Below are 26,403 nucleotides of genomic sequence, written 5' to 3'. Positions count from 1 at the left end.
CCAGACCGCATATCAAATATAAGGGTTGGGGGTCACTTGGGGAATAGTGATCACAAAATAATAAGTTTTCATGTCTCCTTTAATAAGATGTGTAGTAGAGGGGTGACAAGGACACTAAACTTCAGGAGGGCAAATTTCCAACGGATGAGAGAGGATCTTGGTGCAATTAACTGGGACGATATCCTGAGACATAAAAGTACACAAAGAAAATGGGAGACATTTATTAGCATCCTGGATAGGACCTGTGCACAGTATATACCGTATGGGAATAAACATACTAGAAATAGGAGGAAACCAATATGGCTAAATAGAGCTGTAAGGGGCGCAATAAGGGACAAAAAGAAAGCATTTAGAGAATTAAAGAAAGTAGGTAGTGAGGAGGCATTAAATAAATACAAAAAATTAAATAAATTATGTAAAAAGCAAATCAAGGCAGCAAAGATTGAGACAGAGAGACTCATTGCTAGAGAGAGCAAAAATAATCCCAAAATATTCTTTAACTATATAAATAGTAAGAAACTGACAGTGTTGGCCCCCTTAAAAATAGTCTGGGTGAAATGGTGGATGAGGATGAGGAAAAAGCCAATATGCTAAATGACTTTTTTTCATCAGTATTTACAAAAGAAAATCCCATGGCAGCCAATTTGACTAGTGATAATAATTCCCAATTTAATGTTACCTGCTTAACCCAGCAGGAAGTACGGCGGCGTCTAAAAATCACAAAAAGTGACAAATCTCCGGGCCCGGATGGGATACACCCCCGAGTACTGCAGGAATTAAGTACAGTCATTGATAGACCATTATTTTTAATCTTTAAAGAGTCCATAATAACAGGGTCTGTACCACAGGACTGGGGTATAGCAAATGTGGTGCCAATATTCAAAAAGGGGACAAAAACTGAACTCGGAAATTATAGGCCAGTAAGTTTAACCTCTACTGTGGGTAAAATCCTGGAGGGCATTCTAAGGGATGCTATACTGGAGTATCTGAAGAGGAATAACTTCATGACCCAGTATCAGCACGGGTTTACTAGGGACCGATCATGTCAGACTAATTTGATCAGCTTCTATGAAGAGGTAAGTTCCGGTCTGGACCAAGGGAACCCAGTAGATGTAGTGTATATGGACTTTTCAAAAGCTTTTGATACGGTGCCACACAAAAGGTTGATACATAAAATGAGAATAATGGGGATAGGGGAAAATATGTGCAAGTGGGTTGAGAGTTGGCTCAGGGATAGGAAACAAAGGGTGGTTATTAATGGAGCACACTCGGACTGGGTCACGGTTAGTAGTGGGGTACCACAGGGGTCAGTATTGGGCCCTCTTCTTTTTAACATATTTATTAATGACCTTGTAGGGGGCATTCTGAGTAGAATTTCAATATTTGCAGATGACACTAAACTCTGCAGGGTAATCAATACAGGGGAGGACAATTTTATATTACAGGCTGATTTATGTAAACTAGAAGCTTGGGCTGATAAATGGCAAATGAGCTTTAATGGGGATAAATGTAAGGTCATGCACTTGGGTAGAAGTAATAAGATGTATAACTATGTGCTTAATTCTAAAACTCTGGGCAAAACCGTCAATGAAAAAGACCTGGGTGTATGGGTGGATGACAAACTCATATTCAGTGGCCAGTGTCAGGCAGCTGCTACAAAGGCAAATAAAATAATGGGATGCATTAAAAGAGGCATAGATGCTCATGAGGAGAACATAATTTTACCTCTATACAAGTCACTAGTGCGACCACACTTAGAATACTGTGCACAGTTCTGGTCTCCGGTGTATAAGAAAGACATAGCTGAACTAGAGCGTGTGCAGAGAAGAGCGACCAAGGTTATTAGAGGACTGGGGGGTCTGCCATACCAAGATAGGTTATTACACTTGGGGCTATTTAGTTTGGAAAAACGAAGACTAAGGGGTGATCTTATGTTAATGTATAAATATATGAGGGGACAGTACAAAGACCTTTCTGCTGATCTTTTTAATCATAGACCGGTGACAGGGACAAGGGGGCATCCTCTACGTCTGGAGGAAAAAAGGTTTAAGCATAATAACAGACGCGGATTCTTTACTGTAAGAGCAGTGAGACTATGGAACTCTCTGCCGTATGATGTTGTAATGAGTGACTCATTGCTTCAATTTAAGAGGGGACTGGATACCTTTCTGGAAAAGTATAATATTACAGGGTATATATATTAGATTCCTTGATAAGGCGTTGATCCAGGGAACTAGTTTAATTGCCGTATGTGGGGTCGGGAAGGAATTTTTTTCCCCATGATGGAGCTTACTCTTACCACATGGGTTTTTTTTGCCTTCCCCTGGATCAACATGTTAGGGCATGCTGAGCTATGGGTTGAACTAGATGGACTTAAAGTCTTCCTTCAACCTTAATAACTATGTAACATTTATTGTTGGGACATTAAGGCCGGCCTCACACTAGTGAGTTTTACGGACGTATGAGCGCATAAACTACGTCCGTAAAATACGCATAACACACGGCCCAATGATTCCCTATGTCCCAGCTCCTCTCAGCCGTATTTTACTGATCCGTATTATACGGTCTTGTACGGCCGTACAAAATCGCAGCATGCTGCGTTTGTCACCGTATTGCGCAAAAAAATCGCCAATGAAAGTCTATGGGGGCGAGAAAAATACGGATTACACATGGACCAGCAGTGTGACCTGCGAGAAATACGCACTGGTGTTAGAGAGAAAAGCCGGTAATTCAATTGCCGGCTTTTCATTTCTCCTTCCCAAACCCGACAGGATATGAGACATGGTTTACATACAGTAAACCATCTCATATCCCTTTTTTTTTGGCATATTCCACACTACTAATGTTAGTAGTCTGTATGTGCAAAATGTGGGCGCTGTAGCTGCTAAAATAAAGGGTTAAATTGAGGAAAAAATTGGCGTGGGCTCCCGCGCAATTTTCTCCGCCAGAATGGTAAAGCCAGTGACTGAGGGCAGATATTAATAGCCTAGAGAGGGTCCATGGTTATTGGCCCCCCTGGCTAAAAACATCTGCCCCCAGCCACCCCAGAAAAGGCACATCTGGAAGATGCGCCTATTCTGGCACTTGGCCACTCTCTTCTCACTCCCGTGTAGCGGTGGGATATGGGGTAATGAAGGGTTAATGTCACCTTGCTATTGTAAGGTGACATTAAGCCAGATTAATAATGGAGAGGCGTCAATTATGACACCTATCCATTATTAATCCAATAGTACTAAATGGTTAATAAAACACACACACATTATTACAAAGTATTTTAATGAAATAAAGACACAGGGTGTTGTAATATTTTATTAGACTCTTAATCCACCTGAAGACCATCGTCCTGAAACAAAGTAAAAAAAACAAACAACAATATTCCATACCTTCCGTCGTTATGTCCCACGATGTAAATCCATCTGAAGGGGTTAAATCATTTTACAGCCAGGAGCTGTGCTAATGCACTCGCTCGTGCCTGTAAACCCCGGGTACTGAAAGGAAAGCTGGGTGATCTGTAGTTACCTTGAGTTGCGGTGATGCGCCCTCTGCTGGATGTCCTCATGAACTGGAGCCTTGGAAAAGTTCCCACGCTCGAGTTCATATGAGGACATCCAGCAGAGGGCGCATCACCGCAACTCAAGGTAACTACAGGTCACCCAGCTTTCCTTTCAGTACCCGGGGGTTTACAGGCACGAGCGAGTGCATTAGCACAGCTCCTGGCTGTAAAATGATTTAACCCCTTCAGATGGATTTACATCGTGGGACATAACAACGGAAGGTATGGAATATTGTTGTTTGTTTTTTTAACTTTGTTACAGAACGAGGGTCTTCAGGTGGATTAAGAGTCTAATAAAATATTACAATACCCTGTGTCTTATTTCATTAAAATACTTTGTAATCATGTGTGTGTGTTTTATTAACCATTTAGTACTATTGGATTAATAATGGATGTGTCATAATTGACGCCTCTCCATTATTAATCTGGCTTAATGTCACCTTACAATAGCAAGGTGACATTAACCCTTCATTACCCCATATCCCACCGCTACACGGGAGTGGGAAGAGAGAGGCCAAGTGCCAGAATAGGCGCATCTTCCAGATGTGCCTTTTCTGGGGTGGCTGGGGGCAGATGTTTGTAGCCAGGGGGAGCCAATAACCATGGACCCTCTCTAGGCTATTAATATCTGCCCTCAGTCACTGGCTTTACCACTCTGGCGGAGAAAATTGCGCAGGAGCCCACGCCAATTTTTTCCGCAATTTAACCCTTTATTTTAGCAGCTACAGCGCCCAAATTTTGCACATACACACTACTAACATTAGTAGTGTGGAATATGCAAAAAAAAAAGGGATATGAGATGGTTTACTGTATGTAAACCATGTCTCATATCCTGTCAGGTTTGTGAAGGAGAAATGAAAAGCCGGCAATTGAATTACCGGCTTTTCACATATCTCGCGCTGAATTAAATATAAATACAGAATATATATTTATGTGTCTCAATGACATATATATATATATATATATATATATATATATATATACTGTATATATGTTTTAACGAACATTTAAGCACATAAATCCATTAGATGTCGGTTTTGCAAGCCTGCAAGAAAATATCGCAGTGCGGATGCCATACGGATTACATATGGAGGATGCCATGCGCAAAATACGCTGACACACCCTGCCTACGGATGACATATGGATCACTATTTTGGGGACTTTTCTGCGTATTACGGCCGTAAAAAACGGACCGTATTTACATACGCTGAGTGTGACGCCGTCCTAAACATGCGATTATGGTGCAGAGCACCGGCCTGCAGTATGTACAGATATTCATTATGCAAATTATGGGGCAAGTCAGTGAGCGAATAGTGACCTGTCAGCAGTCTGCTCTATGAATATTTAATCAGAGCACCACATGAAGACCCCTCACAGGCCGCCCTAGGGTACGGGCATATCATTAACTCAAAACTGAAAATAAAGATTACACAACAACCACAAGACGAATTTTGTCAACCAAGGTATAATTGTAATCAGTGTAACGGCGCCGACCTGACACTGTGTGTAGGTTACTGAGCACAGTCCTGCTGACAGGTTTCCTTTAAATGGATCAATGGTAATGCAAGACAGTTTATAATAAGATGTACATAGATCCTGTGTGGCAATATAAAGTGCTTGTGCAACCAAGTAATCAACGTAAATGAATTCTATACTACATGGTAAGAAATATAAAGTGGCAAGTATATATAGAGCCCAATCCAGGAAATACGTACAAAAAAAAAATAAAATATATATATATATATATATATATATATATATATATATATATATATAATACTTCACCAATAATTTATAAATATAGCAGCCACCATATACACTCACCGGCCACTTTATTAGGTACACCTGTCCAACTTCTTGTTAACACTTAATTTCTAATCAGCCAATCACATGGCGGCAACTCAGTGCATTTAGGCATGTAGACATGGTCAAGACAATCTCCTGCAGTTCAAACCGAGCATCAGTATGGGGAAGAAAGGTGATTTGAGTGCCTTTGAACGTGGCATGGTTGTTGGTGCCAGAAGGGCTGGTCTGAGTATTTCAGAAACTGCTGATCTACTGGGATTTTCACGCACAACCATCTCTAGGGTTTACAGAGAATGGTCCGAAAAAGAAAAAAAATCCAGTGAGCGGCAGTTCTGTGGGCGGAAATGCCTTGTTGATGCCAGAGGTCAGAGGAGAATGGGCAGACTGGTTCGAGCTGATAGAAAGGCAACAGTGACTCAAATCGCCACCCGTTACAACCAAGGTAGGCCTAAGAGCATCTCTGAGCGCACAGTGCGTCGAACTTTGAGGCAGATGGGCTACAGCAGCAGAAGACCACACCGGGTACCACTCCTTTCAGCTAAGAACAGGAAACTGAGGCTACAATTTGTACAAGCTCATCGAAATTGGACAGTAGAAGATTGAAAAACGTTGCTTGGTCTGATGAGTCTCGATTTCTGCTGCGACATTCGGATGGTAGGGTCAGAATTTGGCGTAAACAACATGAAAGCATGGATCCATCCTGCCTTGTATGGAGCATCTTTGGGATGTGCAGCCGACAAATCTGCGGCAACTGTGTGATGCCATCATGTCAATATGGACCAAAATCTCTGAGGAATGCTTCCAGCACCTTGTTGAATCTATGCCACGAAGAATTGAGGCAGTTCTGAAGGCAAAAGGGGGTCCAACCCGTTACTAGCATGGTGTACCTAATAAAGTGGCCGGTGAGTGTATAATGGTGAAACACCAAGCATTCCTGATCCCAATTTTCTAGTGTAACAGAAGAGTATTAATCCCAGTGTACAATCTGGTGGATGAATGGCCCCATGGGAGGTAAATGAAAGTATTATTATTTTATAACATGTTGACAGAAAAGGGATAGTCCAAGTAGTGGACAACCCCTTTAACTCATCCTTAGATACTATTTCATGTCTTAGATACAACCTATTTATAATTTTCAGTAATTATGGTATATCATTTGCTTATGTTAAGTCAAGGCTAAGGGTGCATTTACGCTAGATCTGCAGCGTATGTCAAAGCTATACTTCAGAAGGATTTCCTTATGTGCCTCACCAACACATGCCTCCAACGAGTGCCTCTATATAGGTATATAGTGTCATACGTTACCCATTGGTTCTCATATTAAAAATGTATATACACCTGTATGTCCTATGTATTTGTCATATTCCACAGCCTCGTTATTTGTATAAGCCCTCCTTCTCGCTACACCTTACACCCCATATGTCAATTCTCATGGGTGTCCCTGTATAGATGCTGGCCAAGCATCTATGGTATTCATGTTTGTGAATAGGAAGTGATGTCAGGGTGCCGCCTGCTCTTACAGTTAAGTCCATATATATTTGGACAGAGACAACATTTTTCTAATTTTGACATTACTACAATGAATTTTAAACAAAACAATTCAGATGCAGTTGAAGTTCAGACTTTCAGCTTTCATTTGAGGGTATCCACATTAAAATTGGATGAAGGGTTTAGGAGTTTCAGCTCCTTAACATGAGCCACCCTGCTTTTAAAGGGACCAAAAGTAATTGGACAGATTAAATAATTTTAAAGAAAATGTTCATTTCTAGTGCTTGGTTGAAAACCCTTTGTTGGCAATGACTGCCTGAAGTCTTGAACTCATGGACATCACCAGACGCTGTGTTTCCTCCTTTTTTATGCTTTGCCAGGCCCTCACTGCGGTGGTTTTCAGTTGCTGTTTGTTTGTGGGCCTTTCTGTCTGAAGTTTAGTCTTTAACAAGTGAAATGCATGCTCAATTTGGTTGAGATCAGGTGACTGACTTGGCCATTCAAGAATATTCCACTTTTTTGCTTTAATAAACTCCTGGGTTGCTTTGGCTTTATGTTTTGGGTCATTGTCCATCTGTAGTATGAAACGACAACCTATCAGTTTTGCTGCATTTGGCTGGATCTGAGCACACAGTATGGCGGCTCTGAATACCTCAGAATTCATTCGGCTGCTTCTGTCCTGTGTAACATCATCAATAAATACTAGTGACCCAGTGCCACTGGCAGCCATGCATGCCCAAGCCATCACACTGCCTCCACCGTGTTTTACAGATGAGGTGGTATGCTTTGGATCGTGAGCTGTACCACGCCTTCAACATACCTTTCTCTTTCCATCATTCTGGTAGAGGTTGATCTTGGTTTCTTCTGTCCAAAGAATGTTCTACCAGAACTGTGCTGGCTTTTTTTAGATGTTTTTAGCAAAGTCCAGTCTAGCCTTTTTATTCTTGATGCTTATGAGTGGCTTGCACGTGCAGTGAACCCTCTGTATTTACTTTCATGCAGTCTTCTCTTTATGGTAGATTTGGATATTGATACGCCGACCTCCTGGAGAGTGTTGTTCACTTGGTTGGCTGTTGTGAAGGGGTTTCTCTTCACCATGGACATTATTCTGGGATCATCCACCACTGTTGTCTTCCGTGGGCGCCCAGGTCTTTTTGCATTGAGGAGTTCCCCAGTGCTTTCTTTCTTTCTCAGGATGTACCAAACTCTAGATTTTGCCACTCCTAATATTGTAGCAATTTCTCGGATGGGTTTTTTCTGTTTTCGCAGCTTAAGGATGGCTTGTTTCACCTGCATGGAGAGCTCCTTTGACCGCATGTTTACTTCACAGCAAAACCTTCCTAATGCAAGCACCACACCTCAAATCAACTCCAGGCCTTTTATCTGCTTAATTGAGAATGACATAACGAAGGGATTGCCCACACCTGTCCATGAAATAGCCTTGGAATCAATTGTCCAATTAATTTTGGTCCCTTTAAAAACAGGGTGGCCCATGTTAAGGAGCTGAAACTCCTAAACCCTTCATCCAATTTTAATGTGGATACCCTCAAATGAAAGCTGAAAGTCTGAACTTCAATTGCATCTGAATTGATTTGTTTAAAATTCATTGTGGTAATGTCTATAACCAAAATTAGAAAAACGTTGTCTCTGTCCAAATATATATGGACTTAACTGTATATCAGGTTAGCAGACCATGCCATACAGTAACAGCTGTGACTTTTCCATCAGCGTTTGTTTCTTGTCTTTCTTTCCTTGCTTCCATACACAATCCATTAAGCTGCTTTATGTTCCTCCATTTATATGCTGCTTTATTCTTCTCATGTTACAGGATATCCCTCATGATGCACCCTGGATGTCTCGATTTTATCTTTGTCTAATGCTTTCACTCAGTTGGAGATCAGCTGTAATCCTGCACTACTATACTCCAGATCACTGTGACTCTCCTGCCCTACTACATCACAGCAATACATTCTACCATTCTATCATGATATTTTACCACAAGATGTCTACCTACAAGTACCCTTCTAACTAATGTTATACTGTTTGTACTACACGCCGGTCCCAAGGGGCTGCAACATCTGGTACAGGTTATTACATTTGGTCTTTTAACTGCAGATAAACCCCACATCTGCAGATCAATGGCGTTTGTTTACATGAATGTTCACTTTAATCTAAAATGTATAATCAACTAAACAGCTAAAATTGTAAGCCTGGTTTATAAATTTGGCTAAATATGGTGAACTTATTACTCTGCCTACAAGTATATTCACACATCTTAAATCTTTTTTCTTATTGCAATCAAAATCAATATAAAATATTACAATATATCTTACAAGCAAACTATCATAAATAAGTACAAACTTACGTTTCATGGGTGCCAAAGAAGAAGATTGGAAATTTATTTGCAGGTGGTTTCACTGCTCCTTCCGGCAATTCATCAATCTGTAAATAATAATACGGTAAGTGTTTACTTATTCATGTATCATATCTTGCAAATTGAATTGTAAAATAATTTAAGGTGTCACATTATCATACCAAATTCCATAGTATATATGTACACAGCAAGTGTCAGCCAGTCAGAATAAAAAAAAAAATCAGGTGAGCTTGTCAAGCAAATGAAAGAACTGTCAAGTAATGGTAGAAGATCAGGTTGAAGCAAAGAGGGTGGAAATGTAAAGAGATGGACACATTGCCCTGTTCCCCCTTGAAGACATCAACGTTATTGTTATAATGTAAAGTGTAATGTAATGCGTTATTGTGATAGAGAAATGTAATGTGAATAGTAATGGTGGTGTACTGTAATGTTCTGCACTGCACTGTGAGGAAGCGGAGTTCTGCCCAGCAACAGACAGTGAGTCGGTACTGTTAGAGTTAAAGTTTAGGATCAGCCCATAGTGGAAGGGGCTACTGCAAGCCACAGTGACTGTTTCCTTCTAGAAACTCAGACTGAGCCTAGCTTGCAGCTAGCTAGAACAGAAATTTGGTCTGAGTGCTCAACAAGGCCGAATGCAGTTGGGGTTCTGTAGCAAGAGAGAAAGAGGAGATAGGGACAGAGATAGTGTTAGATATTAAATAGATTAAAACACAATTTCTCAGCAACTAGACTGTAGCTATGAGGCATACATGTTAGGCCTCTTTCACACTTCCGTTTTTTGCAATCCGTCGGTTTGGGCAAAAAACGGATCCTGCAAATGTGCTTGCAGGATGCGTTTTTTGCCCATAGACTTGTATTAGCGACGGATTGCCACACGTCGCGTCCGTCGTGCGACGGATCCGTCGTGTTTTGGCCGACCGTCGTCACAAAAAAAGTTAAATGTAACTTTTTTTGTGCGTCGCGTCCATTTTCGACAGCGCATGCGCGGCCGAAACTCCGCCCCCTCCTCCCCAGAATGCAGAATGGGCAGCGGATGTGTCGAAAAACTGCATCCGCTGCCCACGTCATGCAAAGAATTCACAAAGTCAGTCGGTACGTTGCAGATTCGTGTGAGATTTTTCCGCACCATTTTTGAAAAATCCACAGGTAAAAGGCCCTGCGTTTTACCTGCGGATTTACCGCGGATTTCCAGTGTTTTTTGTGCGAATTTCACCTGCGGATTCCTATTGAAGAACAGGTGTAAAACGCTGCGGAATCCGCACAAAGAATTGACATGCTGCGGAAAATACAACACAGCATTTCCGCGCGGTATTTTCCGCACCATGGGCACAGCGGATTTGGTTTTCCATAGGTTTACGTGGTACTGTAAACCTGATGGAAAACTGCTATGAATCCACAGCGGCCAATCCGCTGCGGATCCGCAGCCAAATCCGCACCGTGTGCACATAGCCTAATTCTAACCCTAACCCTAGTTCTAACCCTAACCCTAGTGGAGAAAAAAAATATTTTCTTTATTTTATTATTGTCCCTACCAATGGGGGTGAAAAGGGGTGGTTCATTTACTATTTTTTTTATTTTGATCACTGTGATAGGTTTTATCACAGTGATCAAAATGTACCTGGAACGAATCTGCCGGCCGGCAGATTCGGCGGGCGCACTGCGCATGCGCCTGCCATTTTGGAAGATGGCGGCGCCCATGGACAAGACGGACGGACACCGGGAGGCTCGGTAAGTATGAGGGGGTGGGTTCGGAGCATGGGGGGGGGGGGGTGGATCGGAGCACGGGGGGGTGGATCGGAGCACGGGAGGAGCGGACAGGAGGACGGAGGGGAGTAAGGGACAGAACGGAGGACTGGGGAGGAGATCGGTGGCGGGGGGCACATCAGGGTTTCCAGCCATGGCCGATGATATTGCAGCACCGGCCATGGCTGGATTGTAATATTTCACCACTTTTCATAGGTGAAATATTACAAATTGCTCTGATTGGCTGTTTCACTTTCAACAGCCAATCAGAGCGATCATAGCCACGGGGGGGGGGGGGGGGGGGCGCGAAGCCACCCCCCTGGGCTGAAGTACCACTCCCCCTGTCCCTGTAGGTCGGGTGAAATTGGAGTTAACCCTTTCCCCCGACCAGCAGGGACGCGATCATTCTGTGACACAGCATATGCGTCACAGGTCGGATTGGCACCGACTTTCATGACGCATACGCTGTGTCACAGGTCGGGAAGGGGTTAAACAGATATTGCGTTTAAGGCCGGGGTCACACTTGCAAGAAACTCACACGAGTCTCACACCTCAATACCCGGCACTGCCGCCGGCACTCGGAACATGTATTTCTATGCAGCTGAATGCTCCAGGCCAAGTGCCGGCGGCAGTGCCGGGTACTGAGGTGCGAGACTTGTGCGAGTTTCTCGCAAGTGTGACCCGGCCTAATGCAGATTTTGTGTGTGTGTGTGTCATTACATAACTCTTTATGTACCATTTTATTATGTTCATTGCTTAACATCGGGCTTGGTATTATATATCTATCTATATTCACTTATATTTGTTTTGTGTGTGTGTCACGTATCCATGCGACTTGGGGTTGCGCTTGCAAGGGTTAATCTATCCCCTCTCGGAGTCCAGCATTCAACCTCTGTCCTATGCTGTAGTGGGAGCATAAATCACACACTGACCCAGGCCACACCCGCTCATACACGCTGCCACCACTCACCGAATGCACGGGCGATGAGTCCCGGAAATATTACTACTACTGTCTGCCAGTCATAAGGCTCACATACTTTAAGGCTATGGATTCTTTAGAACATGCAAGGTTCAACTTGTTAAAAGTTTTGTGCTTTAACACAAAAAGGTTCAGTGCTTACAATAAAAGGGTATAAAAATATGGCAATAAAAAGATATACAAATATGCAAAACAGTTATAAAAATAAACGGGAGAAATCTTACAGAAATATCTAACTTTGTAGTCTGCTATCTGCTCCCTGAGGGGAGGACGAATATGGACTGGAACACATCAGCTTGACTGCCCCTCAATCTGTGAGCACCCCCCTCTTTGTGTGTAGGTCTAATTTATAGAGTCACCCTGGAGGTCAAATTTCTAGACCAGCCTCTCATGTTAATATTTATAATTGCTTGTTTGTGACTGGACTGTGAACACTCCACCAATGAATATATTATTTCCTGTTAAATTCTCTGTGCAAGTTTCTCACAGATAGATAGTATCAGGCTGTAATTGACATCTCCCTTCAAAAGAGCCGAAGTTGTGAAACGTTTCCCCTTCCTGGTTCTTTGCAAGACCCCCTGGCGAGATTGGAGACAGTAGACTGCTTTCTCAGGAAAGTATATGCTGCGACCCCTGTGAGACCTGCAATCTCAGGACAGATGTTAAATTACTGCTAGTCACACATATATATACCTATACATATTTCACTACAGTGTGTAAACATATTTGAACATGGTATGTGATGATATTATGGTATTCAATGGAGTATATTATAAAAGAGGATGGACAAAGAAATTACATCACAATTCTTTTTTTTGTTAAATAATAGATCTTTATTTAGCTTACAAAAACGCATATAAATCCGCATGAAAAAAAGAATGAAAATCCGCATCAAATCCGCACAGATTTTCAACTACGTTTTCTGCCAAAAGAGGAAGAATCAGCACAGAAAATTCCACTGGCAAATTAACATAATTAACCCCTTAATCCCATATGACGTACTATACCGTCGAGGTGGGGTGGGCCTTAATTCCCGGTGACGGTATAGTACGTCATACGCGATCGGCCGCGCTCACGGGGGGAGCGCGGCCGATCGCGGCTGGGTGTCGGCTGCATATCGCAGCTGACATCCGGCACTATGTGCCAGGAGCGGTCACGGACCGCCCCCGGCACATTAACCCCCGGCACACCGCGATCAAACATGATCGCGGTGTACCGGCGGTACAGGGAAGCATCGCGCAGGGAGGGGGCTCCCTGCGGGCTTCCCTGAGACGATCGGTACAAGGTGATGTACTCACCTCGTACCGAACGTCTTCTCCCTGCAGGCCCCGGATCCAAAATGGCCGAGGGGCTGTATCCGGGTCCTGCAGGGAGCACTTCCGGGTCGGAGCAGGCTGCAGATGAAAGCTGCAGCCTGCTCCGATGAAAGTATGATCGCAGATCTGATAGAGTGCTGTGCACACTATCAGATCTGCGATCTGTGATGTCCCCCCCTGGGACAAAGCAAAAAAGTAAAAAAAAAAATTTCCACATGTGTAAAAAAAAAAAATAATAATTCCTAAATAAATAATAATAAAAAAAAAAATATTATTCCCATAAATACATTTCTTTATCTAAAAAAAACAAACAAAAACAATAAAAGTACACATATTTAGTATCGCCGCGTCCGTAACGACCCAACCTATAAAACTGGCCCACTAGTTAACCCCTTCAGTAAACACCGTAAGAAAAAAAAAAAAAAACGAGGCAAAAAACAACGCTTTATTACCATACCGCCGAACAAAAAGTGGAATAACACGCGATCAAAAAGACGGATATAAATAACCATGTTACCGCTGAAAACGTCATCTTGTCCCGCAAAAAACGAGCCGCCATATAGCATCATCAGCAAAAAAATAAAAAAGTTATAGTCCTCAGAATAAAGCGATGCCAAAATAATTATTTTTTCTATAAAATAGTTTTTATCGTATAAAAGCGTCAAAACATAAAAAAATGATATAAATGAGGTATCGCTGTAATCGTACTGACCCGACGAATAAAACTGCTTTATCAATTTTACCAAGCGCAGAACGGTATAAACGCCTCTCCCAAAAGAAATTCATGAATAGCTGGTTTTTGGTTATTCTGCCTCACAAAAATCGGAATAAAAAGTGATAAAAAATGGTCACGTGTCCGAAAATGTTACCAATAAAAACGTCAACTCGTCCCGCAAAAAACAAGACCTCACATGACTCTGTGGACCAAAATGTGGAAAAATTATAGGTCTCAAAATGTGGAGACGCAAAAACTTTTTTGCTATAAAAAGCGTCTTTTAGTCTGGTTTCACACTTGCGTTTTTATCTGCATGCGTTTTTTAAAAAAACCGCATGTGTGAAAAAATGCATGTAAACGCGGTAAAACGCATGCGTTTTTATAGAAAAACACAAGAAAACAAGAAAAAAACAAAAAACCCTAACCCTACCCCTAACCTGAAATACGTGGCACTGAAATACGTGGCACTGAAATATACGTTTATATACGTATATAAGTGCCACGATATTTCAGTGGCCACGTATATAAGTGCCACGTATATAAGTGCCACGTATTTAAGTGCCACGTATTTAAGTGCCACGTATTTAAGTGCCACGTATTTACGTGCCACGTATTTACGTGCCACGTATTTTTCAGTGCCTGAAATACGTGGCACTGAAATACGTGGCACTGAAATATCGTGGCACTGAAGTATTTACGTGCCACGTATTTTTCAGTGCCTGAAATACGTGGCACTGAAATACGTGGCACTGAAATACGTGGCACTGAAATATCGTGGCACTTAAATACGTGGCACTTAAATACGTGGCACTTAAATACGTGGCACTTATATACGTGGCACTTATATACGTGGCACTTATATACGTGGCACTTATATACGTGGCACTTATATACGTGGCACTTATGACTGTCAGAAAATGTTCAGTAAACGGTTAGGGGTAGGGTTTCAGGTAGAATTGGGGAGTTTCCACTGTTCAGGCACATCAGGGGCTCTCCAAACGCGACATGGCGTCCAATCTCAATTCCAGCCAATTCTGCGTTGAAAAAGTAAAACAGTGCTCCTTCCCTTCCGAGCTCTCCCGTGCGTCCAAAAAGGGGTTTACCCCAACATATGGGGTATCAGCGTACTAGGGACAAATTGAACAACAACTTCTGGGGTCCAAGTTCTCTTGTTATCCTTGGGAAAATAAAAATTTGGGGGGCTAAAAATCATTTTTGTGGGAAAAAAAATATGTTTTATTTTCACGGCTCTGCGTTGTAAACTGTAGTGAAACACTTGGGGGTTCAAAATTCTCACAACACATCTAGATAAGTTCCTTGGGAGGTCTAGTTTCCAATATGGGGTCACTTGTGGGGGGTTTGTACTATTTGGGTACATCAGGGGCTCTGCAAATGCAACGTGACGCCTGCAGACCAATCCATTTAAGTCTGCATTCCAAATGGCGCTCCTTCCCTTCCGAGCTCTGTCATGCGCCCAAACAGTGGTTCCCCCCCACGTAGGGGGTATCAGCGTACTCAGGACAAATTGGACAACAACTTTTAGGGTCCAATTTATCCTGATACCCTTGTGAAAATACAAAACTGGGGGCTAAAAAATCATTTTTGTGAAAAAGAAAAATAATTTTTATTTTCACGGCTCTGCGTTATAAACTGTAGTGAAACACTTGGGGGTTCAAAGTTCTCACAACACATCTAGATAAGTTCCTTGGGGGGTCTAGTTTCCAATATGGGGTCACTTGTGGGGGGTTTGTACTGTTTGGGTACATCAGGGGCTCTGCAAATGCAACGTGACGCCTGCAGACCAATCCATTTAAGTCTGAATTCCAAATGGCGCTCCTTCCCTTCCGAGCTCTGTCATGCGCCCAAACAGTGGTTCCCCCCCACATAGGGGGTATCAGCGTACTCAGGACAAATTGGACAACAACTTTTAGGGTCCAATTTATCCTGATACCCTTGTGAAAATACAAAACTGGGGGCTAAATTTCATTTTTGTGAAAAAAAAAAAAAAATTATTTTCACGGCTCTGCGTTATAAACTGTAGTGAAACACTTGGGGGTTCAAAGTTCTCACAACACATCTAGATAAGTTCCTTGGGGGGTCTAGTTTCCAATATGGGGTCACTTGTGGGGGTTTGTACTGTTTGGGTACATCAGGGGCTCTGCAAATGCAACGTGACGCCTGCAGACCAATCCATTTAAGTCTGCATTCCAAATGGCGCTCCTTCCCTTCCGAGCTCTGTCATGCGCCCAAACAGTGGTCCCTCCCCACAAATGGGGTATCAGCGTACTCCAGACAAATTGGACAACAACTTTTGGGGTCCAATTTATCCTGATACCCTTGTGAAAATACAAAACTGGGGGCTAAAAAATCATTTTTGTGAAAAAAAAAATAATTTTTATTTTCACGGCTCTGCGTTATAAACTGTAGTGAAACACTTGGGGGTTCAAAGCTCTCAAAACACATCTAGATAAGTTCCTTAGGGGGTCTACTTTCCAAAATGGTGTCACTTGTGGGGGGGTTTAATGTTTAGGCACATCAGGGGCTCTCCAAACGCAACATGGCATCCCATCTTAATTCCAGTCAATTTTGCATTGAAAAGTAAAATAGCGCTTCTTCCCTTCTGAGCTCTGCTATGCGCCCAAACAATGGTTTACACCCACATATGGGGTATCGTCGTACTCAGGACAAATTGCACAACAACTGTTGTGGTCTAATTTCTTCTCTTACCCTTGGGGAAATAAAAAAATGGGGGTGAAAAGATCATTTTTGTGAAAAAATATGATTTTTTATTTTTACGGCTCTGCATTTTAAACTTCTGTAAAGCACTTGTTGGGTCAAAGTGCTCAACACACATCTAGATAAGTTCCTTAAGGGGTCTACTTTCCAAAATGGTGTCACTCGTGGGGGGTTTCAATGTTTAGGCACATTAGGGGCTCTCCAAACGCAACATGGCGTCCCATCTCAATTCCAGTCAATTTTGCATTGAAAAGTCAAATGGCGCTCCTTCCCTTCTGAGCTCTGCCCTGCGCCCAAACAATGGTTTACACCCACATATGGGGTATCAGTGTACTCAGGACAAATTGCACAACAATGTTTGGGGTCCAATTTCTTCTCTTACCCTTGGGAAAATAAAAAATTGGGGGTGAAAAGATCATTTTTGTGAAAAAATATGATTTTTTATTTTTACGGCTCTGCATTATAAACTTCTGTAAAGCACTTGTTGGGTCAAAGTGCTCACCACACATCTAGATAAGTTCCTTAGGGGGTCTACTTTCCAAAATGGTGTCACTTGTTAGGGGTTTCAATGTTTAGGCACATCAAGGGCTCTCTAAATGCAACATGGCGTCCCATCTCAATTCCAGTCAATTTTGCATTGAAAAGTCAAATGGCGCTCCTTCCCTTCCGAGCTCTGTCCTGCGCCCAAACAATGGTTTACACCCACATATGGGGTATCAGCGTACTCAGGACAAATTGCACAACAATTTTTGGGGTCCAATTTCTTCTCTCACCCTTGGGAAAATAAAAAATTGGGGGTGAAAAGATAATTTTTGTGAAAAAATATGATTTTTTATTTTTACGGCTCTGCATTATAAACTTCTGTAAAGCACTTGTTGGGTCAAAGTGCTCACCACACATCTAGATAAGTTCCTTAGGGGGTCTACTTTCCAAAATGGTGTCACTTGTGGGGGGTTTCAATGTTTAGGCACATCAGGGGCTCTCCAAATGCAACATGGCGTCCCATCTCAATTCCAGTCAATTTTGCATTGAAAAGTCAAATGGCGCTCCTTTGCTTCCAAGCTCTGCCATGCGCCCAAACTGTGGTTTACCCCCACATATGGGGTATCAGCGTACTCAGGACAAATTGTACAACAACTTTTGGGGTCTATTTTCTCCTGTTACCCTTGGTAAAATAAAACAAATTGGAGCTGAAATAAATTTTGTGTGAAAAAAAGTTAAATGTTCATTTTTATTTAAACATTCCAAAAATTCCTGTGAAACACCTGAAGGGTTAATAAACTTCTTGAAAGTGGTTTTGAGTACCTTGAGGGGTGCAGTTTTTAGAATGGTGTCACACTTGGGTATTTTCTATCATATAGACCCGTCAAAATGACTTCAAATGAGATGTGGTCCCTAAAAAAAAATGGTGTTGTAAAAATGAGAAATTGCTGGTCAACTTTTAACCCTTATAACTCCGTCACAAAAAAAAATGTTGGTTCCAAAATTGTGCTGATGTAAAGTAGACATGTGGGAAATGTTATTTATTAAGTATTTTGTGTGACATATGTCTGTGATTTAAGGGCATAAAAATTCAAAGTTGGAAAATTGCGAAATTTTCAAAATTTTCGCCAAATATTCGTTTTTTTCACAAATAAACGCAAGTTATATCGAAGAAATTTTACCACTAACATGAAGTACAATATGTCACGAGAAAACAATGTCAGAATCGCCAAGATCCGTTGAAGCGTTCCAGAGTTATAACCTCATAAAGGGACAGTGGTCAGAATTGTAAAAATTGGCCCGGTCATTAACGTGCAAACCACCCTCGGGGCTTAAGGGGTTAAGCTGATTCTCTCGCAAGAGAAAATCTACACTAGTGTGACCCCGACCATAAGAGAAACTTGGGAAACCTCCATCACTATTTTCTTTTGCATATGAGAAAAGCCAATGGCGCGGATTCAGAACACTAATGAAAATTGGTTATTTTTTTGGTCTGTTTTTATTTTTTAGACATGAAAAATAAGGTATCAGGACTCTTCCAGGCTTCAGTGTGTTCGGTATGTGTGGTGAGAGTTTTCACACGCATCGGAGACACTTACATAATGTGCACGTGTCAGTGTTTACATGGACCGTGTGTCCATGGCAAAACACGCTGACATGTCCATTTTTTAACAGCAGCACGGAGCGCTCATTTGTTGGGTGAAAATTTTTTATGCTGCATAAAAAAAAAAAAAAAATCAGTGTTCTCAATAGTGCATAGTCCTGAGTAAAAAGGATTTGTGCTACTGAGAACAATGGCAGCCTTTATGCACTGAATACCTATTCCAGATCAATCAGCGCATATTTGAAGATGGGTCGGCGGTCGTTTAACATTGACCATTGTGCAATGTAAACTAACCTTTACTATTGATCATCAGTTTTTATAAGTTAGCTGCTAAATAATGCAATCTAAGAGTATGAGCAAACAGCATCTTTTTTAGGCTCTGGAACCCACCTGAAAAAGCACTTTAAAAAATCATAAGGGTATGTTTCCAAGGGCAGAAACCGGCAGCGCTTTGGACGCAGCACATGTCCGCTCCGTCGAAAGCGCTGCCAGCTTTTTGAACGCAGGTGATTCCGCATGTGTCATTGAACTGTGCGGAATAACCACATCCTCTACATTGGATGGTGATACTGTATCTCCGTTACGCTCTGTCTCCGCAAGATAAATAGACTTGATGCGGTCTAGTAAGACGCGCCGCATGTGCGTCTATGCAGGGAAGCCGCGGGTGTCCCTGCACGCATAGTGGAGGTGGGATTTCTTAAGATCCCATCCACTATGCTGTAACATCTGGCCGCTGCGGGTTTGACGCTGCGGATGAACGCAGCGTCAAACCCGCCGTGTTTACTGACCATGGAAACATATCCTTAGAGACAATATATGCACTGCAATGTTGAAACGACTTGCTGTGCACATGTCAGTCTTTGTTTAGCCTTTTAACCGGGTCAGGATTTGAAAGCCATGAAGCAGCTAAAAGTGACCTCACCACTTTTCTAGTGGCATCCATTTGGAAGCCGCACGCTACTTTATATATAAAGTTTAAAAAAAAAAAGTGTGTGGCTTTCTAAAGGCACAGAACCAAAGTAATTATTGCATTTGTGCCTGTTTTTTGTCTAGTTTTTGATTAGCAGTTAATTATTTTAATTTGCGCCTTTATTATATGTGTTTGCCAGTTTTTATTTTATGTTCGACATTGTGAACAGAATTTAGGGTTTCTGGCTGATTCATCAAATGCAAATTTTTAAAACTCGCTAAACTTTGCGCAAAATGTATCTCCAGGCCCCCCATTGTAATGATTTTAGGCGTGATTTGACTTTTTGTGCTGAAAAAAAGCAAAACAGGTCATAGAAAAATAATAACCATTTTTTACTTTAAGCAGAATTCATGAACAGCATGTACCATTTTGAAGGATTTGGTGCAAAAACATTAATGACTACATGACAAAAGAGAAGAGTGAGTAAAAAAATGTAAGTGATGAATCGAACCTATGGGGTTTTTCATGATTTTTCATCTGTATGTAAAAAAAACCAAAACATAAAAACGCTACAAAATTCAGGTGATTTTTAGAGGCACAAAAATAACCCTATGAGTCCAGGGTCACACTGGAGAGAAATACGGACGAGTGAGAGGAGCAAAAACAACACATTGCACACGGACCAATGTTTCTCTATGGGGCCGCTTCCATCAGCCGTATATTTCTCGGCCGTATTTAATGTGCTGATAAAATCGCAGCATGCTGCAATTGTCAGCGTATTCCTCCAAAAATACGCCAATGGGTGCGAAAAAAATTTGGATTATACACGGACCGCACGTAGCGTGGGAATTTTTCTGAATATTTTCTCATGCTACAGTTCATATGAGTTTATGCTACCAGGGAGCGCAGCTTCGGTAACGGCACCGCTAGTCACCGAAGCTCCGTTACCTTCATTTCATTTATTCCCCAGTCTTTTACAGCCGGGAGCGGCTGCATTAGCAGGCTCCTGGCTGTAAATGTATTTAACCACTTCAGATGGATTTACAGCGTAGGACTTGACTGTACGGCAGACAGGTATGGGATATTGTTGCTTTTCTATTTTGGAATTTTTTACAAGAGAACGAAGGTCTTCAGTTAGATTGAGCGTACAATAAAGATAATAAAACCGTGTCTTTCTTTCATTAAAATACTTTATTCTTAATGTGTGTGTATTTTTACCCATTTCCTACTATTGGATTAATAATGGATAGTAGTCTTATTGACACCTCTCCATTATTAACCAGGCTTAATGTCACCTTACAATAGCAAGGTGACATTAACCCCTTATTACCTTATTACGCCCTTTCTGGGGTGGATGGGCAGATGTTTTTATTCGCAGGGGGGGGGGGGGGCAATAACCATGGTCCCTCTCTAGGCTATTAATATCTGTCAGCAGCCACTGGCTTTCCCACTCTGGGGGAGAAAATTGCACGGGAGCCCAAGCCAGTTTTCTCAGTGACTTAACCCTTTATTTTAACACCTAGCGCTCCCAAATTTTGCACACACACTCTACTAACATCATTAGTGAGGAATATGTAAAAGTCTAAACGATATGAAATGGTTTACTGTATGTAAACCATGTCTCATACCCTGTCGGGTTTGGTAAGGACTCAGCAAAAGCGGGCAATTGAATTGGCGACCTTTCTGCTATCTAGCTCTGTATGAAATATGAATATATATATACATATATATATATGTGTATATGTGTCTTACTGATATATATACTGTATATATATATATATATATATATATATATATATATATATATATATATATATATATATATATATATATATATATATATATATATATATACACAGTACAGACCAAAAGTTTGGACACACCTTCTCATTTAAAGATTTTTCTGTATTTTCATGACTATGACAATTGTACATTCACACTGAAGGCATCAAAACTATGAATTAACACATGTGGAATTATATACTTAACAAAAAAGTGTGAAACAACTGAAATTATATCTTATATTCTAGGTTCTTCAAAGTAGCCACCTTGTGCTTTGATGACTCCTTTGCACACTCTTGGCGGTGCCTGCACAGTAGCATCTATTGGATCGTCGATAGATGCTACTATGCAGGCGCCGCCAGGACCATCTTGGTGGAGACAATTTTTTTTTTCCTCTAGCAAAATAGCACCAGCAGAGTAACATCTATTGGATCACCGATAGATGCTACTTGTGCAGGCGCGGCCGCCGCCATTTTGAGAAACATTTTTTTTTTCAGAATAAATGTACAGTCATGGCCAAAAGTATTGACACCCCTGCAATTCTGTCAGATAATACTCAGTTTCTTCCTGAAAATGATTGCAAACACAAATTCTTTGGTATTATTACCTTCATTTAATTTGTTTTAAATGAAAAAACACAAAAAGAATTGTCCTAAAGCCAAATTGGATATAATTCCACACCAAACATAAAAAAGGGGGTGGACAAAAGTATTGGCACCGTTTGAAAAATCATGTGATGCTAATTTGTGTAATTAACAGCACCTGTAACTTACCTGTGGCACCTAACAGGTGTTGGCAATAACTAAATCACACTTGCAGCCAGTTGACATGGATTAAAGTTGACTCAACCTCTGTCCTGTGTCCTTCTGTGTACCACATTGAGCATGGAGTAAAGAAAGAAGACCAAAGAACTGTCTGAGGACGTGAGAAAACAAATTGTGAGGAAGCATGAGCAATCTCAAGGTTACAATTCCATCTCCAAAGACCTGAATGTTCCTGTGTCTACTGTGCGCAGTGTCATCAAGAAGTTTAAAGCCCATGGCACTGTGGCTAACCTCCCTAGATGTGGACGGAAAAGAAAAATTGACAAGAGATTTCAACGCAAGATTGTGCGGATGTTGGATAAAGAACCTCGACTAACATCCAAACAAGTTCAAGCTGCCCTGCAGTCCGAGGGTACAACAGTGTCAACCCGTACTATCCGTCGGCGTCTGAATGAAAAGGGACTGTATGGTAGGAGACCCAGGAAGACCCCACTTCTTACCCCGAGACATAAAAAAGCCAGGCTGGAGTTAGCCAAAACTTACCTGAAAAAGCCTAAAACGTTTTGGAAGAATGTTCTCTGTCAGATGAGACAAAAGTAGAGCTTTTTGGGCAAAGGCACCAACATAGAGTTTACAGGAGAAAAAAAAGAGGCATTCAAAAAAAAGAACACGGTCCCTACAGTCAAACAGGGCGGAGGTTCCCTGATGTTTTGGGGTTGCTTTGCTGCCTCTGGCACTGGACTGCTTGACTGTGTGCATGGCATTATGAAGTCTGAAGACTACCAACAAATTTTGCAGCATAATGTAGGGCCCAGTGTGAGAAAGCTGGGTCTCCCTCAGAGGTCATGGGTCTTCCAGCAGGACAATGACCCAAAACACACTTCAAAAAGCACTAGAAAATGGTTTGAGAGAAAGCACTGGAGACTTCTAAGGTGACCAGCAATGAGTCCAGACCTGAATCCCATAGAACACCTGTGGAGAGATCTAAAAATGGCAGTTTGGAGAAGGCACTCTTCAAATATCAGGGACTTGGAGCAGTTTGCTAAAGAATGGTCTAAAATTCCAGCAGAGCATTGTAAGAAACTCATTGATGGTTACCGGAAGCGGTTGGTCGCAGTTATTTTGGCTAAAGGTTGTGCAACCAAGTATTAGGCTGAGGGTGCCAATACTTTTGTCTGGCCCATTTTTGGAGTTTTGTGTGAAATGATCAATGTTTTGCTTTTTGCTTCATTCTCTTTTGTGGTGTTTTTCATTTAAGACAAATTAAATGAAGATAATAATACCAAAAAATTTGTGATTGCAATCATTTTTAGGAAGAAACTGAGTATTATCTGTCAGAATTGCAGGGGTGTCAATACTTTTGGCCATGACTGTATCTGACTAAATAAAACAATGTAATGCACATTATAGATGCGATTATGCTGCAGCGCAGGCGCCGCTGCCGTCGCCTGCCTGCTGAATGTGACTTTTTTTCATTACATATAATATTAAGTAGGTAAAATAGGGAGCAGGTCATTCAGGGATCAATAACCTGTCATAAGCCATCAGTATGAGTACCAAAGCAGAGCACTTCATAAAGACCCCCCTCCAGGCCCACCCCAGAGCATGAGAATCTCATTAAGGCCGGGGTCACACTACCGTAGAATACGGACGAGTGCTATGCGAGAAAACATCGCATAGCACTCAGCCCAGTGTTAATCTATGGGGCAGCTCACATCACCGCTTTTTTTCTCGGGTGTATTCAGCGTGCGAGTGAAATCGCAGCATGCTGGGATTGTACCCATATATCGGCCGAGTCTCACCAATGCAAGTCTATGAGTGCGAGAAAAAACTGGACACCACACAGACCATCCGTGTGGCTTGCGTGAAATACGCACACATTTTTCTCATTTCAGCCCATTGAGCCATTAAATTCAATGAGGAAAAGTAGTGAGAAATGTAAAGCCATACGCATGTCATACGGATGCCATACAGATGTAATACGGATGTATAGGGGTGAGAAAATCGCATTGCAAACGGATTACACACGGATGACCATACGGAGAACACTTGTGCGACTATCGGACCAATTTTCCATACGTTAAGTGTGACCCCGGCCTAACTGAAAATAAAGATTAAACAACCACAAAGTGGATTTCATCGTCCCAGGTATCATTTTAATCAGTATAATAGCGCCAACCTGATACTGTAAGTAAGGCTACTTTCACACTAGCGTCGTTTGCAATACGTCGCAATGCGTCGTTCAGGAGAAAAAAACGTATCCTGCAAAGTTGTCTATAGGATGCGTTTTTTCCCCATAGACTTACATTACCGACGCATTGCGACGTATTGCCACTCGTGCGACGGTTGCGTCGTGTTTTGGCGGACCGTCGGCACAAAAAAAGTTACATGTAACGTTTTTTTGTGCGTCGAGTTCGCCATTTTCGACCGCGCATGCGCGACCGAAACTCCGCCCCCTCCTCCCCGGACCAGGCAATGGGGTAGCAGAAGCGTCGTAAGACTGCTTCCGCTTCCCACGTCGGGCATTTATTTCACAGCATGCGTCGGTACGTCGGCCCGACGCACTGCAACGGCCCGTACCGACGCTAGTGTGAAAGCAGCCTTACTCAGCACAATCCTGCTGACAGGCTCCCTTTAAAAGGCGTTCAAAAGACTGAACATCAAGGACACATTCATAGAACCATTCGTTAGATAATTTTGTTAAAGGGAAGGTGCCATCAAAAAAAAATTTTTTACAGCAATTGTAAAAATGTAAAGAATTAATGTTTACATTTTCTTAAAAAATATTATCATTTGTTTATAATTTAGTAAAATATGAAAAATAATTTGAAAAGTTGGAATTTCCACTTTTAAACACTAGGGGGAGCAGCTGCTGAAATTTCAGAAAAACCTCGTGTACAACTAGCTCACATTACAGCACTGCAGTAATTATGGGCGGAGTCTGCTGACGTGTGTGATGTCTCCTCTCCTTCCCTTCTGGGTGTCTGCTAAGGGATGAGAGGATGATATTCAGGAACCCAGTGAGCAGCCATTTTGTTGGTGACTGCAGAGTAAGGCTGCCGTCACACTAGCAGTATTTGGTCACTATTTTACCTCAGTATCTGTAAGCCAAAACCAGGAGTGGAACACTTAGAGAAGTATAATAGAAACATCTGCACCACTTCTGCATTTATCACCCACTCCTGGTTTTGGCTTACAAATACTGAGGTAAAATACTGACCAAATACTGCTAGTGTGACGGCAGCCTTAGGCTACTTTCACACTAGCGTTGTTTGCAATACGTCGCAATGCGTCGTTTAGGAGAAAAAACGCATCCTGCAAAGTTGTCTGCAGGATGCGTTTTTTCCCCATAGACTAACATTACCGACGCATTGCGATGTATTGCCACACGTCGCAACCGTCGTGCGACCGCCGCCACAAAAAAACGTTACATGTAACTTTTTTTGTTTGTCGAGTCCCACCATTTTCGACCGCGCATGCACGGCCGAAACTCCGCCCCCTCCTGCCCGGACCTTGCAATGGGGCAGCGGAAGCGTTGTAAGACTGCTTCCGCTGCCCACGTCGGGCATTTCTTTCACAGCATGCGTCGGCACGTCGGGCTCCTCAGATCCTGTCTTGGCGATGTGTGAAAGTGAGACGACAGGCGCAGTCTGGGGTGACGCTGGGGGGAAATGTAGCCATATAGTAACGATAAAAATGAGACCCCTCTCTAAAGCTGCCTCACCAGCCCTGACTGCACCTAACTGGAGGTCATGCTGCCCCCTCTATTACCCCAGACCCGCGTGCAGGTGCTCAGCCAGAACCACCATAGAATGGGTCCGCTTTCTGAAGATAATACTGCCATAGTGTTCTCACTTAATACCGCCATATAGATCACACATAATACCGCCATATAGATCACACACAATACTATCAAATAGATCACACAATACTGTCATACAGTTCACATAATACCACCATATAGATCACACATACCGCCAGTGTTCTCGCATACCGCCATATAGATCACACAATACCGCCACATACTTCTCACAATGCCGCCATATAGATCTCACATAATACCGCCATATAGATCACACACAATACCACCATATAATTCTCACAATTCTGATCAAGCATAATACCACCATACAGATCACATAATACCGTCA

At 42.1% G+C, this 26,403-nt stretch overlaps 1 protein-coding gene across 1 annotated transcript in view; it reads right to left on the bottom strand.

The window, feature by feature from the left end:
• Positions 1–26,403, bottom strand: part of HDGFL3 (HDGF like 3) — a 140,448-nt gene that overhangs the window by 63,960 nt on the left and 50,085 nt on the right. The window contains exon 2 of the mRNA XM_077263647.1: positions 9,213–9,289. Coding sequence (XP_077119762.1) covers positions 9,213–9,289 — 77 coding nt within the window. The remainder of the gene's footprint in view (positions 1–9,212; positions 9,290–26,403) is intronic.

The sequence above is a fragment of the Ranitomeya variabilis genome, chromosome 5 (genome assembly GCF_051348905.1).
Source record: "Ranitomeya variabilis isolate aRanVar5 chromosome 5, aRanVar5.hap1, whole genome shotgun sequence".
Lineage (NCBI taxonomy): Eukaryota > Metazoa > Chordata > Amphibia > Anura > Dendrobatidae > Ranitomeya > Ranitomeya variabilis.
This window is presented reverse-complemented; position numbering and strand designations above follow the sequence as displayed.